This window comes from Clavelina lepadiformis, chromosome 2, assembly GCF_947623445.1.
Source record: "Clavelina lepadiformis chromosome 2, kaClaLepa1.1, whole genome shotgun sequence".
Lineage (NCBI taxonomy): Eukaryota > Metazoa > Chordata > Ascidiacea > Aplousobranchia > Clavelinidae > Clavelina > Clavelina lepadiformis.
In genome coordinates, this window is record NC_135241.1 from 14,498,285 (window position 1) to 14,517,100 (window position 18,816).

General features: G+C 34.5%; 1 protein-coding gene across 3 annotated transcripts in view; it reads left to right on the forward strand.

Moving 5' to 3' along the window:
• LOC143445376 (GATOR1 complex protein DEPDC5-like) overlaps nucleotides 1–13,209 on the forward strand; it is a 39,107-nt gene extending 25,898 nt beyond the window's left edge. For all 3 annotated transcript variants that reach the window (XM_076944435.1, XM_076944436.1, XM_076944437.1), the window contains 15 exons: nucleotides 820–964; nucleotides 3,456–3,697; nucleotides 3,797–3,920; nucleotides 4,290–4,464; nucleotides 4,580–4,713; nucleotides 5,594–5,714; nucleotides 6,138–6,383; nucleotides 6,498–6,610; nucleotides 8,781–8,913; nucleotides 9,021–9,129; nucleotides 9,336–9,568; nucleotides 9,662–9,823; nucleotides 9,986–10,142; nucleotides 10,246–10,309; nucleotides 12,840–13,209. In XM_076944435.1, the coding sequence (XP_076800550.1) occupies nucleotides 820–964; nucleotides 3,456–3,697; nucleotides 3,797–3,920; nucleotides 4,290–4,464; nucleotides 4,580–4,713; nucleotides 5,594–5,714; nucleotides 6,138–6,383; nucleotides 6,498–6,610; nucleotides 8,781–8,913; nucleotides 9,021–9,129; nucleotides 9,336–9,568; nucleotides 9,662–9,823; nucleotides 9,986–10,142; nucleotides 10,246–10,309; nucleotides 12,840–13,185 (2,504 nt within the window). In that variant the 3' untranslated portion in view covers nucleotides 13,186–13,209. The remainder of the gene's footprint in view (nucleotides 1–819; nucleotides 965–3,455; nucleotides 3,698–3,796; nucleotides 3,921–4,289; nucleotides 4,465–4,579; nucleotides 4,714–5,593; nucleotides 5,715–6,137; nucleotides 6,384–6,497; nucleotides 6,611–8,780; nucleotides 8,914–9,020; nucleotides 9,130–9,335; nucleotides 9,569–9,661; nucleotides 9,824–9,985; nucleotides 10,143–10,245; nucleotides 10,310–12,839) is intronic.
• The last annotated feature ends 5,607 nt before the right edge of the window (nucleotides 13,210–18,816 follow it).

An 18,816-nucleotide genomic window follows, 5' to 3' on the forward strand; every position in this document is an offset into this window, starting at 1 on the left:
GTATCATACAGCTAGCCTATTTCAGGAGGTATGCTCACATAGCTCTGGGTGCACACCCTGGAATTTTTAAACTTTGGCGCCTATGGGCCTAGCCAAGATAAATGTAGGTTGAGTGCTCAAAAAGTTTGGACACCCTTGGTTACCTGACTGCGCTTTACATTTGCGCTGTACCGTTGCCTATTCTACAAAACAAGTGTATGCTCGTGTAAATGACACGAACCATACATTAAGGTGTGGTTTATGTGCCTGGCATATTGGCATATATACTATCCAGCATGAATTTTTAGATGAGGTAAAGAATCACAAACGCATCATAATTATAACCTGACATAATTATGACTTCATAGTTCCTACGAAAATTGAACCGGATACTGGTGTGCAATTCTTTACGTGATACAAATTTCCCAACGAGTGCTACGCATAGAAATAAGCAATTTTCACGAAGCAATGTATTTGCAAATTTGACGTTCAATTATTTATGATTTATGGAAAAACTGGGCAGAATTTTTGCATAAAACTGTGTAACAATTAAATAAACATCTGCGAAGATTAAATGCGGACAAAAATTAGGATGCACCCAAAAGAATACACACAATAAGAATTCATTGCTTTGGCAGTGCTTTTTCTGTCTTGGCTAATGTTTATAGCAAATTTGCATGCACTGCTTATGTTACTTTTATCAAACCATTTTTGTTTTGTTAATCGTAATTAGCAGTGTTAAAATATTGATTATGTATTATTTTGCAATTGCCACGTAATAACAATTTTGTTCATTTATCTTTTGTGTGGTTACTGCACAGTTCATTTTTATTATGCTAGGTTTGGATTGGAAGTCGTTAAAATGTCCTGCCTGCCTTCCTATCACAACAGATTATTGTCCAAATCAGCATCATTTGCAGAATGCCTATACAGAACAAGCATACAATCTTGTGCCGGATGAAATCACTTCTCATAATGATAAGAGGTACTAATATTGCCTGTTTCAATTTTGAAATTTAACTCGTCACGTTTTAGGATTGATTTGAAAAAGATCGGTATTCCGATCCCATTTCGATTCTTAAAACATGCCATTCTGCAAACTCAAAATCAGACCTCAAAGAGTTGGACTGAAAAAATTGCATAACATAGTGATAGGTGTAGATAAATTGCAAAGGTAGCTGCAGAATCATAGCTTCATTTGCATAATCCTACTCACACCGTTTCAAGCATTGGTGCCAGCTCGGCAATATTGTGGAACGTACATGTTGACGTTACTTTACATCATGATCATCACCATGCACAAAAGAGAATGATTGAAAATTGAAGTTCTTGCGATCAAGAAATTGTTGCATGGTTTATTAACCTGCAGTGGCTCATCCAAATGACTAAATAAACATAGTTCTAAGATTCGTACACATTTTTAGCTGTAATATAAGAAACTGTAAAGGCTTCTGCATGGAAAACTTTCAAAACTTTGAGTATACGTCTATATGAAAAATCAAATATTCTAAGATAATTTTTTTCAAATCCTTTTTCAGTGTACTTGTGAAGCAATAACTGCACTCGCTTTTCATATCTTGTTTGAGGGTCTCGGTCAGGTTCTTTTAGGAACTTCTTGCTATTGTTTCTTGATTGTCTTGACAGTAAAATGATAATTTAGGTATTTTTCGCAAAAATGCTAAATGATTAGAATAAATTTATCTAAACTAAAGGTTTAATGATAGATTCAATGCGCAATTTTAATGGATGCCCGTTTGGCACCCAATTGCTGATGTGACTACACTTTTTTGACTTTCTAGGCTTTTCCCACCCATTAACAGAATGAATGAACAAATCAAGGTCTTGGGTTACTTTTTAGGAAATGGCGTCTAGGCCTACTACTGCGTAATACTATATGTACTATCTTATGTCAGCTAGCCCTGGCCTGATGTAATAACCGTCTTGGGCTTGGCGTTAGTATATTGTAAATAAATAAATAAAATGTTATCAGCTTGTCAACAGGAATAAGAATTGAGAACAGAAGAGGCAGAGATACAAAAACTTCGAATTGATTAAAGATATGTTAAATAGAAATTATGCAGCATTTCTGCATTGTCAGGTTTGTGATGTGACGCAAAGAGTTCTTCTTCTTCGTGTGGAGTAGATGGTTCTTTAAGTTTTCTTCAGAGAGGGAACAAAAACGCAAAGAGTTAATTGTTATTAACTGTACTATGCACATTGTTTGTATAGTCCCACAGTTTCACAAAGTTGGGTGTTGAACATTTTCCAGGGGAACCCAGTTTTTACGACCTTGGGTGCCAGTGGGCACCTACTTAAAAAGATATGGATATTACTTGTAGATTCAGGCTGAGTTTTTTCACTACCAGATTTTACATTTGTTTAACTTAAGCTACCTGGCACCTTCACCTGCTAAATTAGATTAAGCAAGCGTAAAAAGCACTCATGTGAAATCTGTGAGAATCCATAGTACAAAGTTGCCATTAAAATGCTCATTTCCCTTTTGTATATTATCCTATTTGGATATTTATTCAAGCTACCGTGTATAGCTTGACCATGATTTGGCTTGCGAATGAATTCATTTTTTTTACACTCGCTGCTTTTTCCTGGTGCAATTCGATTCAATAGTCACCGTCATGGTTAAATGCATCTGACTAATTTTGCAACAAGTCCCTAATGTGTTTGCTGAAGTTGTCTACTAAAACATTATACAAAGTAAATCAAACCCTCTGTAGGCAATTATTGCTATCAGAATAATATCAGTTTCAAAAATAACAAGCAAATAATTTTTGGATTTGGTTCTTGAAGATTCGATAATCTAAAATCCATATCCCTATACAGGTGACATCTTTGTATAATTTGTACCTTTGGGTCGTTTATTGCTGAAAGTTAACATTTTGACTTTAGCTCAATTTTACATAAATGCATTCGTAGATAATAAGGCTTAATTGCAGTATTAGAACCTGTACTTAGTATTTCACTTTCTTGTCATTATTTTAGTAAAATATAAATTGAATTAGAATAAAAGCTTAATTGAATATCGATAACACTACGATAATTTCGTAGAATTTAAACCTGTAAAATTAGTTACTCAAATGAGTTGTAATTATTTTTATTTCAAAACTAAGCTTATGTAAGGTTCACCTTGCTTAATCACATTCATCTATTTGTGGCAAAAAAAATGTACAATTTAATTTAAGCATTGAGCCACCTATTGCTAAAGCTACTGTCAGAGCAAATTATTTTAAATAAATAAAAGTACATTAACATGAATGATGCCTTGTAACTACTTGTCAACTCTCTGGTTTTCCAAGGTATTTATTTTTTAACATTATAACCATGCAATTGCTAAATTGTTGAACATTCATATAATACTGTACATCAGGATTACTTGTTATTGTTACTTTATCTGCTAATATGCACCAGTATTTGTATTATTTTATAGTATTCGTAATATAACTTAGACACTTACATTTTAGCATGGCTGACGACACAGCAAAGGCCAAGCAAAATTACAATGACAGGGGCAGTAGAAATTCAAAAGAAATTTTCCTGGAATTGATTAACCAACGCTTATGTCAAGGATTTCAAATTATAAAGAAAACCTATCGATGCAGAAACACCGATAGTTATAGTAGTTGTGTGACTCTTACAAGTCCAGCTGCCAGCGAACTGTCTTTTCACTGCATGGGGTCAGATACAAGCCCAGCATACATATCCTGTAAAAACATACGTTCATTCTTAAATACTGTTAAATACTGATTGTTAATGTTAGGTTTAGTTGATTTTGATGATGATATATTCACAAAAAAATATATAGCTGCCAAAGGAACTATTGGGGAGGCTTCTGTTAATAGTTACATGCTAAGTCATGGACGCCAATACCACATTGTCAGCTTATTGGATGAAGAAGATAAGATTGGTGTGAAAATCTATAAGCCAAGGTTTGTCGGCAAAATTTCTTATAAGTATGATTTTTGGAAATATTTTATGTAATAGGACTATTGTTCTTAAACATGCTGTGAGTTTAATACTAGACATCAATAAGGGCTAAATACTTGAGTAAGTTAGTTCTTTTATAAGTACAAAGCATTTTTCAGTATTTGTGTAAAGTTTTTTCCACTTCTATTAGTAACAGAATATTATGTGCACTCAACAACTAGGCATGAGGATATGTATATATATTGTATTCAGATATGCAATCTGCTATATTGCTCTTTGGAAATGGTAAAGATAAAGTTTTTTGTCTAAGATGTATTAGCTTTGAATGGGCTGTAATCCAGAAAAGACCTTACCATTGATATCCTTTACAGACACCCTTTTAAAACTGTCAGAGTTAAGTACAATTACATGTTGTGGCCTAAAACAAGATCTCAGTTTGGAGTTGAACATACATTTTTTGATTATGAAAAAGTTGAAGATTGGTATTGGAATCACCTTGATAATTATGTTTGTGATCCTGATGAAAATGGGCCTGAACTTGACATGGTATGTTACGTTATTATATATTTCTGCGTGCGTCAATACTGACCAAAAGTTTTGGAGAAAGTAGTACTACAGAAGATACAAATCTTTTAGCAATTACACAAATCATACTTTTCAGAACTTAAAGTGGTGGCAGACAAAATTTGTTTTGATCACTTCACCAAATAGGCGATTGCAAGTATTGAAAACAGCTAATGAAAATAGTGCTGACAAATCACGATTCGATGTCTTTAGTGGTTGCAACTGCTCAAAGTAAGTGAATATCATACGGAAACATAAGGAAATACACTATGCCTTGTACATTATAGACTACACTATACACTATATACAATTTGTGCCCTTTGAGCTAATTAGCATGAAATAAATAGGTAATAGAAAGCCATGCTGGTTGAATTGAATTTCCAACACTTAATGCCCTGATACAGAGACCAGATAACGTAGCACTTCCAACTTCCAACATCTCACTCATATTGATAGTCTTTATTGTGCATAAGTTTTTAGTGTATAAATATTGTCACAGTACACTTACTGTGTTATACTATGATGTTTTCCCTTTACCTAAAACTTCATTCTCTTTAGTGTTACAAATTGTGAAATAGTTATCAAGACCGAAACAAGGGAAGTCCATGGAGCAGCATTACAGCATATTTCCTTTAAAATAGTCAAATTTCATTGTTGTAGGAAGACAGACATATTCTGGAAGGTTGAAGATTAAACCTCACAAAAAACAAAGCTTAGCGAAATGAATTTGAATTTGGAGGAGTGTAGAAATTAATTTAGTTTTCCAACTATCTGTGTCTAGATATACCGAACCAGTTTATATTACTGTCTATTCAAGTTTCAGTTAGCAGTGCTTGCAGCATTACTCCAATGAGGAAAATTTTCGGCAGTTGTAAATATATTTTGTAGGAGCTTAATAGATCCATAGATTGTTCTTGGAACAAATATTTAAAAAAAAAACAATTAACTTTAAAATCATCGACTTCTGATCTATTTATTGAAAACTATCTTTTTTTCGTGTTAAGTGTTTGTGATAGTGCAGTTTTAAGCATCATGGATTCTGGACAATAAAACTTTATACTTTGCCATCAATAGCACATATATTTTTCATATGTTTCTTTTACATTTTTAGATCACATGACAACCCATTGGAAGCTGGACACTGTGCTGCTATGACAGAAGGATTTATTCGTTTTTTGGAGCACTTAAATAAATTTAAAAGAGCAAATAATCAATCATCTCGAAAATCATGGGTGAGGTAGCAGAGCATTCCTTATCGGTATATCTATCTATCCATGTCACATGTCATTAGTGTAATTTACTAGAGATCTTTATCTACAAGCAATAGGATATGCTGGTGCATAAAATTTCTTAAGATTTTACTCACAAGATGGATATGAATTTTATTTAATAACATTTTGTGAACATTTACAAATATCTTTTTTTATTTTATGCTACATTTTGTTATTCTGTTAGGTATGTGCATTATACTGTTACATTCTTGTTTTTGGTCTTTAACACCTCATTTAACTTTGCAAAGGTGCTTTTGCTTTGCAGAAATGTCAAATATTTGTCCACTTTTTGATACTGTCTAAGCAGTGTATTAATGATTAATAATGTGAAAAAAATTACATTTTCACTCACTATGAGTATTTTAGTGTTTTTTTTTCTTCCAGAAAACACTTACAAGTTTGTCTGGTACCCTTTCAAAGTCTTACTCATCTATAACAACTGGTGGAATTTATTCTTCTGTTCGTGCTACACCAACACCTCCTCCTTTTCCTTCTTCAAGTACACCAACCAGCAGTGAATGTTCCACGCCTGTACGATCACTACTATCTGATACTGCACATGCTGATAAGCCTCCCTTAATAAGTGGAATGCTTATGCATGGTGTTGATGCTAAGCCCATTCCTATTAAGGTATTGTCTCTAAGATCAAATAAATTACACATATAAACACAGCACACACCTATCTTTGTATTCTGATATCTGGTGACTTATCTCAATACAAGCATTGACATTTTTCTCTATCAGTCCACAACAGATAATATACTGCAAGCAGTCCCCTCATGTGAGAAGCATGGTTTTCCTTCCTTGTCAACTAAGTCGGACCTCGCTGAAATTGCTGCTGCACTGAAGCACCAACAGTAAGTTTCATAAAAATTGATAAATTCAATATTAATGATGTTATTACTAAGGTCGATAATTAATAATAGGTTGCAGATTTAAAAACTGTATGTCTCAACAAGTACTTTTTCTAAATTGTTGTTTGATGTATTGATGAAAAGTCGCGCTAGTCCAGTTTAATGTGTTGGAATTTAATCTATAAAATGTCAACATTGGTTTTTAAATCTACACTTTGCAATATATATAAATTTTTGGCATGTTATTTGACACATTATGTTCAAAATATTCCTGTATCAGATGTTTTTTTTTCTGATCATTATTATGTTCGAAATCATTCAACTTTAAATTTTTAAATAGTTTTTTTCCTGGATCTTCTTCAGTCAATGTCTATCATGCACAATAACTATGTGTTAATTAGTAACATTGCAATGAAGTCCATCGTGTTGATTGCAAGTGTGGGAAAGTTATCCAGTGGTGTGGGATGCAGGCATTATTTTGACATTGTTTTGAGGTGCTCAAATTCAGAAAAAGGAAATAATGGGCTTAATGTTTGAGGATTTTAAAGGGAACACAGAATAAACAGTAAAACTTCATTAAGTTTAACTATTTTACTCAAAATTAAGTTGTTTTTTTCACTATAATTCATCGGCATTGGTGTGATGGTGTTATCAATAGTCACATGATTTTTGAAACGTTTTTTTTATTTATGACTGCATTATTTGTCTATCAATATACAGGTACTTAAAGACAATACACACATAACCCCTTACAAGATTAACTTGGTCATTTTGCTCTTATTTAAGGCAGGACTGCCTGAGGCTACCTCATACTGGAATATAACTAAAATCACTTATCTCAAACTTTTACGGAGGCGATCTCCAAAAGAAAGAATAAAATTTTTGGCCTAACATACTCTTTTAAAATACAATTTTTATACCCGATTTTAGCTGCAATATGTATAACATGTCAACAACACTGACCTAGGATCGGTATAAAGAGGTTTTTAAAACTCTTATGTGAGATTTTAACAAAATCAGAGAAATCTTAGTTTTGGTTGCATACTTCTAAAGCATTGTTTCAAGATACTATCCTCAGGATGATAAATTTGATAAAACAACGTAAACTGTTAACTAGATCAAAATTTGTGTTGGTTCTGTTGTTGATGATTGGTGGTTGAACAGCATGATTCATGACAAAATACAAAACTGGAAATTTACGTAAATAGTTGAAAGTGCTATGTAACTATTAAATCAGCAGAGTTGATACATAAAATTACCCCTGCTTAAAAACACATGGGTTTGGATATTTTTTCAGATTTAGTTTTCTTAACGATTTGACTATTTTTCGAATTGTTAAAAAAGGAAACCTCCTACAAACCTCACTGAAGTATAAACTGCCTGAAGTGTAACCATAACGACATGAACGATGTCGTAGTGTCATCCAAATAATTTTTTAAAAGCATTAAAATGTAAATATAATAATTAATCAACATTTATTTCAATATTTTTTTTATTTTAAAACGGTACTAACTTTGTTAAAAAAGACTTGTTTTTGTTTAAATAACTTATTACAGTTTTCTTTTATAAGATCCTGTTGTGTCATTACATGTTACAACATTTCGATTTTGACCATGTTAACTTGATTCAAAGATTACTAGTTTACTGCTCGGTGGTATAGCGTGTAGACTTAGAGCATCTGGTTTGTAAAAATGGAAACCGGGTTCAATTATCTGTGGTGCTATCGTTATAATACCTTGAGAAGGTATGAGTGATGCTTGCTCCAGTTCAGTGTTCCTGATGAACAGTCAACAACAAATCCAGACAATACAATATAAAAAATAAAAAACTGTGTCAATTGGAACTTGCCCTCAGACAAGCTCAGCAACCCTTAGTCAAGTTTAAGTCGTGCAAAGGCTTTCATCAGCCCAAGGATAAAGATTGCGATACCATAGTTTCTTTTACAAAAAAGGGGTCCTTAATTTGTAATTATATTCTTGCGCAAACTGTAGTTGTGGGTGTGATACCAAAATCTGAATTTTTCAGAATAACAGAAGTGTATTTCTCAGCTTAAAATTAGTGTTCTTCATGCATATTTGGATGAACACTTTTTAATCTGCTTTTTTAATTTTTATGGTCTGTCAAAGCTTGATCTTCATTACCAGAACTACTTACCCATCATTATTTTTTGTAGGTATGGATTAAATTTCCTTCCTGCTGGTTGTGGAGTTCCCAAATATTCTTTCATAAGTTTGGAAGCAGTTCACTGGAGTTTAGAAAACATTGATGATATAATTACAATAAAAGACGCTTGCCATTTATTTGAGGTTTAACTTCGAATAACATACCTACAATTTTGCACCTACAACTATTGTAGCATATCCTTCTGTCTTCTTTTCAGCTTTCTTCCAATCAGCTTTTATTATATGTTTAGACCATGCGTAAACTGAACTTCTTTTCTCATGTTTCTGGGAATTCAAGTTGTGCATTTAAATATGGGTATATTTTGTACACCATGCCTGAAGACAACGTTGAATTAGAAAGTAAGCAAGTGTAGTTGTGATGTGCGCAAAGATATGCAGAAGTCATTTCAAAGCTTAAAAAAATTGAAATTTTTTTAGCTCCGCTATAAGTAACAACTGCTTAAATATATTACTTGTTTTTCATTAATAGCAAAGTGAGACAATTCTGACTTTCATTTACGATGTAAAACACACTCTAGTCAAAAAAACTCTAACCACTCTTACAGTTGAAGATCCAACCAGTTATCAGTATCAGAGTATGCTTGTTGGACCATATTCTAAGACACAAAACAGATGGTTTGAGGTGGCTATAAATTATTGCAATAATGATGATGTTGAAAAGGATTTAAGCAAAAACGCATCAAACAAAATTCTGTCTTCTGCAAATGAAACTGTAGACTCTCAAGAAAAACAGAATCTCTGTAATAAAAAACACATCCAGTTTTCATCAAATCATCAGGTTTTGATTCTGTTTAGTCTAAACTTTTTGTTTTTGTCTTTAATCAGTTACTTTTAATGGTGGTGAGGTTTTTGAAATTATGTCTTTTTCCAGCATAAAGTTGTCACAATTCCATTACTAAACAAGATGAGAGCACATCGCTGTGAATGGTGTCAAATCAAATATTCTTCCAGTACTCATGTTGGTATTCACACCCTAGTGTTCTCGTTTGAACTTCTTTGGATTGTAGCCACCGCCACTTCAATATTTAACATGGTAAGTACAAATGACAATGTACAGTACATTCATCACAGCATTATCATCATGTGAATGCAATGATTTTCTTTCCTGAAAAATGCAGTAAGGATTTTTATATTCAAACATGCTGGTAATATATATGTAATTGGACAATCTATTTATCCGTGAAAACTTACTCAGCTGCAGGTTATGTTTCGTGAAGCAGCCAGGTGTGATCTGTATCTCTTTCCAGTCCCCATCAATCCATTTGCTTTTCCACATTCTGCATCGTTAAGTCCACTTACAAGTCCTCTTTTCATTTCTCTTAATGTTCAGGCAATCAAGGAGTCCATTAAAGGTTCGATATTGGAATACTAGCATTTCATTTTTTTCAAATAACTTGTACATGCTTTCTATATTTCTGTATCATTGGTGATGTTTATTTCCTTTGTTTCTTTCAGAATCAAGCTGCACTCAAAGTTTTCAACACTTCATTGCTACTTTAATGGAAGGCATATTACACAGGTATATGTTCTATTTGCTTTTCGTTTTGTTACCCTCGACTTACAGGGTGACAGTATCTTACATTACCATAGCTCCAACGCCAGAATAATCCAAACGTTGAGGAATCCTAATTAAAAATGTTTATCTCCCTTCCAAACTCTTAAGATTATCCAGAAACTTTGAGATTGTTGACAAGTCTCTATTTTTATCTGCTCTTATGTGGTAGTATTATACCGGTGTATCGGTGTGTTCCTAACTACAAACACCCGATGGATGAACATTCTTAAGGTGTGCGAATGTTTGGCAGTCATATATCGTACTGCGTAGGTCTACCGAACAACATTGCAGTAAAGTTATTGTTAAAAAGTTTGATAAAGCCTTAGTGTACAACCTGATATTTTGTTTAACTAACAGTATGTAAACTGTATGAGCAATACATTTGTAAACAATTTATCCAAGAGGGGACACGTGCCCAAAACGGTTTGTTAGATCTGTACGTTTACTGTCTCATTTTTCGGCGTTAAAATAATGTCTGATATATGTTGCGGGAAATGTAATAAATTCTGAAAAGTAAGTTTTGGCCGCCAATATGTCGCAGGAAAAACTTGTCTGTTTAAAGCAATTTTTATTGCTTTTTTAATCCACCCTGACGCTAAAGTTGCGGAGGAAACCGAAACGTTTCGTGATAAATGAGAGGAGTGCATCAGAACAATCACGGGATCTGTTGCATGTACCAGCACTTTATAAAGACGAATTAACACGCTGGATATCATTAACGACTCGCATTTAGTAAATTATATTATAAGAAATAACATCTTTCAAATAGCAAATGTGCTAAAAGCAATTTATTTTGTTGTAATAGTGATTGGGCCAGGTGTAAACGACATTGTTGTCCCTTATATTGGTTTGCGTTTACGACAACGGGTCCGTTGTAATCGAGGTTAAAATGTATTACAGTGAGAAGATTAGGAAACCATCCAGAGACTCTTCATGCGTTAAATACGGATATTCTTTAATTTTCATGAGTTACATTTATGCATGGAAACCTGGGTTATCGTGAATCGAAAATTATCAGTCAAATTCCGTAAGGTGTAGGTTTTCCACACGTTTTAAAATTCTTTGACTGTCACTATTTCACCGGAAAAAATCGTACGTTCAAAGCTATTTTTCATTGTTTCCTGTTAACCTAACCTAACTTAGATGTTACAATATAATAACCCACATCTTCCTGTTAATGTTAATTTAAATATTAATTTTCCTGTTAGTCTCAATCAAACTTCAATTAAATCCTAAGTAACTTTCATCGAGTATTGCATACCCATTCTCCTAACCTAACCGCCTATCTTTAACTATGGGCTGCGTGACCACCTCATGGTAAAATAATCACTGAAATTTTTATGTAGAATATACTAAGGCAAAAGGCGTCACTGTTTATATGTATTTGATACATTATGTGAAACATGTCTTACCCACTGCTTTAAATAAGCCTAAAATATCATGTATAATGCAAAAAATAGAAACTTGTTGTTCCAACAATTAACAATTTAAATTCAAAACTTTTCAGAAATATGTGGAATATAATGCGGGATTCGTAGGATGCGTTGTGAGCAGAAACGCCTATAAAGCGTGTACCTGGTCTCCCAATTTTAAACCGTAACAATTTCCATTAAAACCAAATGCGTTCAATTTATCGCCTCCTGATGCATCACATGTTGCTAATAAATAATTAATTGGGATATAACTTTTGACCACTGGATATCTCGATACGCTAAACATCAATTCATCGCTCACACTCCTCACTAGCAATTTGAAAGCATATGCCTATAGCACGGTGGTTACTTGTTAATTACCTTAAATTATTCTCAAAGCAGTAAAAAATTTAGATTTTTATTTTAACTTAATTTTTTTAAGGAACTTTTTTCTATTTTGTGCTTTTATAGTGTTTGTGCAAAAAAAGCGGCCAGCGGATAGCCCAAAAATACGAGCGCGCTACCTCTCCCAACTTAAAAAAGCGTCGTTCACGCCCCTAAAAAAAGAAGCCGGCTCGTATCCATCTTTGGTATTTGAAACCCGGTTAATACTACTTTAGTTATCTTTAACCTCAATTTATCTCACGAATCACGTCCACTGGCTCGTATTGACGCTTGTCTGGCCACTGCAGATTATAAGGTGGTTCCACACACACAGGTATTTTGAGTTTTACGTTATGGTACGAGTTTTGTGGAAACGTAACAATTAGCCTAAGTTACAAAATTGCATTTATATGATCAATAAGTGATTCTGAGAAGGAAACAAGTTGCAAATCAGAAGAACGGAAATAGTACCCTTTGCGCTTATGCTCGTAGGTCACAGGTTGCATTTCCCTGCTTAAATGCAATGACTTTTAGCCATGTCTTACGAATCAGCTCTGTAGCTTGAACGCTTAACAGAGATTAATTTTGAGTAACTATTATAATTTTGTACTGTTCTGTTAACATCTGTTAATATTGCGTGCTTATGAACAGTTAGTGCCCAGTTGCACACAGTTTACACTTTAAATTTGGCTTCTTAGATTTGGTTTTGTTTGTGACAACACTGATGCCAGTAATTTGGAATCTGCGGTGTTTATCCATTTTACTGGCCAAGTACTGACTCAAATATGTTCCAATTCTGACACTGCTCAATCCAACAAGTCCAGTACCTGTTCTGTTGAGAGCTCACATTTCACACAAAGATGTCAAGAAAAAGAAAAAACTGGTTTTTACTGGACTAACAATTACATGCAGACTAAACGCTGGAAGCTATCATCCTTTACAGATGAGTGTGTACCAGGAGAACTTGAAGAAGATTTTGTAAAGTTTTGCTCTAATACTGATTTACGTCTCGCTGATTTCGCAAAAAGTCTTTGCAGTGGTTAACAATAAAGGTCAAACACTGAAAAACATGGATCAAAATCTAGTCAACAGGAATAGCGACAAATCAATTGATATTTGAATGAAGTCAGCGTAGATGTAAGATCGTTAGGACCTATTTGAACAGATTGGCTACATGTTTTACTGTGATTATATGCCAGACTACAAAGTAGGCTTATGACACGTGCACATTTGATATTCCTTTTTAGTGCTGAACAATTCGCCCACCGGTGGGCAAATAGGTTATAACTCCACGCGATGTCTGGAATCGAGGCTCGAGCGATGAGAAATCATCGCTGGATTTAAGTCATGCAAAGACTTTTCTCGAAGATAAAGATTATCATTCCATACTTATGCCCACTGCGGAATATGTCACCTTTGATTATTCCTTATCACACAGGCCAATTTAAAGTTTGTTTTACGATATAAAGTGTTATATAACGCAAATAAGCCTTTCTCGCGTGTATCAGCCCTACCAGTTTTTAACGCCGAAAAGGTATAGCCTACCGTAGCGGAGAAGGCCCCTCAAATTTTTTTCGTATTTTAGATGTATTGCGTCAACGACAAAACGGTAGTATACCTCTACTCAAATGTCATTCATTTTGTGTGAAGACAGGAAAGGCAGCTTGGTGTGGTTTTTTAGCCGGGAATTCCCCTACCAGTTGGTTTTTGCACTTTACGCGCAAAACTTAGATAGAAATTGGCATGAAAAAGGGAGAAATGAAGAAAAGTAGGAGTGTTTTAGGTCTAAAACATCCACTTTTGACTTTGGTCCTATGTAATGGGAATTAGATTAGTAAGAACAGACATGTGACTGTTGCCGTATTCCATGTCATTTTGGGCAAGCCTAGTTGACATGCAAAATTTCAGGGATTCCCATGGAGCGATTTTCGAGTAATTGCATTTTACTACATAAAGACATTGGCCTTCTTTTGAAACCTCGACGCCTCCTTGGTAGTATTATGGAAATCGTGGGACGACAATTTTAGGAGACTTATGTTTTCAATCATTTCATTTTTTGCCAAAAGTGCGGTGGGGACGAAAAATCAAGCCAGTTGTTATTAGCACCCGCCAAAGAACAGGAAAAAGTGACAAATCCGAAAAGGCTTTAAGCGTGCTCAAAAATAATTTAGGTAATAATTGCTGGTAACAACGAGCGCGGCCACTAAACAAGCGAACAGGTTAACAAATTGCAAACGCGTACCCAAATACGACACACCGTATAAGTTCACAATTTACAAGCGTTTATAGGTGAGCTGATAGTCTCTGCTTTGTGATGCGACACGCAAAACTTTGGAGTTCTCACATCTTAAAACATGTCAAAATACAATGTAGGCGTATATTCGCACATTTATAGCCTACATACAATGTAGTTAGGAGATTATGGTGTAGGCTACAAATCTGAAAGCCGTAAAACCGCCTATGTCCAATTGTCCATATGTGATTACAAGCAATAAAAGCATTGAACGAAAAGAAATGAGAATGTAAATGCACTTCAAACAAAGTTGGGTTTGTGCAGAAAGACCCTAAATAGACTAGCGTAAACACGCTTCTGTGCAATGACGTTGTAGGATATCTGTTTTTAAAGAAATTTTATTAAACACAAAACGTAAAAATGAAAGGTACGTGGGTACTTCAACGAAACTCGTTAGATTTCTACTTAGACCAACGACGTTGTTATATTTTTTGTGCTGATTGAATAATAATTGATGGCATTTTTATCCAGTTTCGTTGCTTTCCTGCTGGTTTGCGTGCGACGGTTAAAAAGCGCTTATTAAATCCGATATCGGCGGGGTCCAAGGTGGATTTATTGGGCGCCTTAACTGTGCAGTAGGCTACTGTAACTGTTAAACCACTTCACATCAGGAAAAATTGTTTGTTCAGCAAAAATACTGCCAACTATTATTTGATTTAACGTCAGTTTTGTTATGATTTTGTCTTTTTGTTCAATACTTTTAACGTGATTAACAATTTTATTTAAAATAATTTGCGAACTCTCATTGAATAAATCTTAGGTAAGTTTCTATGGTAGGCGTTATTTCAAGAAAAAAGTAGATTGTACGTTGTAGGCTACAGTGCGTGCGATGTGACTGAATTAGTTGTTTGTGTTATCTGTCCTATACTCCGAGCTCTGCGATGGCATTCGCCCAGTTGGTCTCCAAAGAAAATGGTTGGCATATCACGATATAAATCCAAACGAAAATCTATGCAGAAAAACGAACTCAGCAAAAGTTGGAAGAAAGGGTAAGTAGGGAAAACTTAGAACCCAAATGCACTTATGCAATTCCCTTCTCCCACCTGTCTACCATTTTGTATATGAAACATTTCGCTTTCGTACTCATATGCGGAGCCACAAAAAGAGACAAGAACGTTGTATTTGCTTCGACAGACCCCAAAATAAGCATTAAGCAAGTGAGTATTTGCCATCACATGAATGCAATAAAAATGTTTTTTCACATAAATATTTTGCATATATTGTTCACACATGTTCTGCAAATCTAGGGAACCTACATGAACACTGTTTAAAAGTATGACGCATTCATTACCGATGTTTATTTCAAAACTCTGCTGTGATAAAGAACATTGCAGAGTTGTGCGTTAAACTGGACAGACGCTTTTTCGGGCTCATTCTTGGCTTTTACTTTTCAGTTTAAGGAGCGCCTCACATGTGTATTGTCTGTTACAGTATTCTTTACTGCTGTGGTAGGCTATTGTTCTCTTGAAAGTGAAGCAAGCAGGTTTCGCCAAGCGGTGTGGACGGTGAGGTCGTTATTTCAAGGTAAAGTACCTGAAGGTTAACGCAACAGAAATAACACGTCACACCTTCACTTTTATTGCCGACCTCAAATGCACAAATATCACAAAAACAACCATAAAAGTATGCATGTTGATTTCGTTTAAAATGCACATAAACACAAACTAAATCAGTTCAAGCACAAACTGTCAAAGCCTCATAACAATGTGGTTGCGACCAGAAGAAATGTTGCACTCGGTTCCACAAAAATGTCTCTAATTGTCTGACCACAAAGCGGTGGGGAACAGAAATTGAAAAGTTTTATAAATTCATAAATTACTTTGTAAGTCATAAATATTACTAAGTCATAAATATGAAGATATCCTGTAAACGAATTCAAGTCCGGCACAGATTATACTGTTATGATAATGACCTTTGGAGTTACAGTTCAAAACATTATTAACAACGTAGGCAGATGATTTCAAATTGAAATAATTTTCAAGTTAATAACCTTTCTTTTTTCTTAAAGCTTGGCTGCAACTAGAAAACATGCTGCAGGTGGTTCCAAAATAATGTTTAAATACGACGGACCACGTATACCAACCCGCGGCGGGAAACAGAATTTGGAAATACATGATTTGCTTGCAAGAACCTCAGTAATCGATACAATGAACGATTTCATAATAAAACAACTTGTGCTTCTTTAAACTGAATGAAATTTGACATCTCTGAATTAAAAAAAAAAACACGAAGAGAAACATCACTTAAAACACTGGGAGAATAATAATGTAAAACTATAATGGTAAAACCAAATATTAATTTGTAAAGTAGCCAGTAGCTCAACAATGTAAACCATATCAAAACAAAATCTACAAAAGTTATAAAATAGACATTGTTTCTCACTGGAAATTAAATTTTAACTTCATTATGTTAAATTTTAATTCATTTTCGTCAAGTTAAACGTGGTCTGCTGCCGTAGAAGTCAATAATTAGTGCCGGCAAGACGATCGTAATTGACAATTATAGGAGAATCCGAATTGCCCCTAACTGTAGGGTCTAACTGTATGCTATATGTGTGCTTAAAATCGTGCTAAAATGTTTTGATTTCAATGTGAAAAATTATGCTCTGCATAAAGACTCAAACGTTTTGATTTTCATTTTTCGAGATTGTCATTAAAAGGGAAATTGAAAGGCATATAGGACCTAGGTCATTTTGTAGTTTTGCACTCTGACTAGAATGTCTTAATATGAAGGAGTAATGAGGCAATATAAAAAAAATTATGACGTAATAATTTCTATTAGGCCTAGATCTTGATACCGGTACTTGATGCTTGAAAGTACGCCAGTTTTTGATGAGAAATCGTAGGCTATGGCCTACGCAAAGTGGCGAAATTTTGAAAATTTGGCTGGATGGCGGTTTTCAAACAACCAGCTTTTCTTTATTTACTAAAAAATGAGCGTAAACATGAAACAGTTTGGCGTGCACGTTTATGAAAGTTTGTGCTGGAAGCAGCTTTATGAGCGTTCATTAGGTTTTATTGGAGTTAGATTGAAATTAGAAGGTAGATTTAACTATTCAAGTTAGGTTTAGGTTGCTATGTTATAACATTTAGGTTAAGTTAACAAGAAACTTACGAAAATAACTTCGAATGCAGAATTTTTTCCGAAGAAATAGTGCCAGCCTTTAGGGCAGTGGTTCTTAACCAGGGTTCGACGAAGCTGCTTCAGTGGTTCGGCGCGAACTTCCTCTGAAACATTAACACACGGCCTACTGAATGGTATATCAGCGAATATTTTTGGAAAATATGAGAAAATGACATGAGAATTATTGTTTCCGAGACAAAGCCTCGAATCTCACTATTGGTCTCCGAAAAACAATCTCATTGATACAGTAATGTATTACTATTAAATGATTAGATTTTTGTTTTTGTGAATCAGCGAAATTTTGGGGTTCCACGAAAGCTTGCAGATAAGCGTAAGGGTTCGGCAGGTTAGTAAAGGTTAAGAACCACTGCTTTAGGGTTTAGTTGTTGCTAGATTTAAATTAGAATGTAGATTTGGGTTAGGTTAGGTTTACCCAATTTAGAAAACGCGGTAAACGGCTTATGCTTAAAAGACAGTTCTGCACGATTTTATTAAATAAAAAAGCATGAATAGGCTTAAGCAGACTTTATATCGTAAAAAAGTTTGACGTTATGGGCTATAGATTATAAAGTGATTGTTAATTTTAAATGTAATAATGAATTTCATTTAGAAAAACTTTCAGCGTTTTAGCGTGTCTTAGGATTTCAAAAAGCACGACACCTTGCCAAAGTCCGGGTGTGGCACTTCAAAAGTTGGCATCCGTGGTGACAATCTGGCAGCTTCTAAACCGAGATTCTGTTACGTTAGAGTGAAACTGATAGCCAGATAGTGATGCTTGGTTTATAGTGCAAAAATGAATTAAGTTTTATTGCTTGTAAATGCGCTTTAGGGCGCCATTTTTACCTTCAACATGCAAGGTTACGTTACACGGCTGAATCGAGTAATTTTACTTTCGTTTCGTTTACACCAAGAATAAACAACCAACTGAAGCAAAATTGCTCATTGTCACACCAAGACTTACAGGTGTCTTTGTGTGCACACTTTCCCATCAAAAACCACCATACTTTCCAGTCGTGCTCAAGACTAGCATGGTCTCAGTTGATGAGCTCATTAAAACTGCACCAATAACTTACTGTTAAAGTCAAACCATTACCACATAACTACTATTTGAAAATGAAATGACCACCCTTAACATGCAGTAATCGGACCTTTTATGCTAAGCTGCAACACATGTGGAGGTTGTTGTCTGGCGCTGCAGTTTTAGTTTAAACTTAACAATCGCGAAGAACACACCACAGCCATGCAAATGTTCTTTGTAA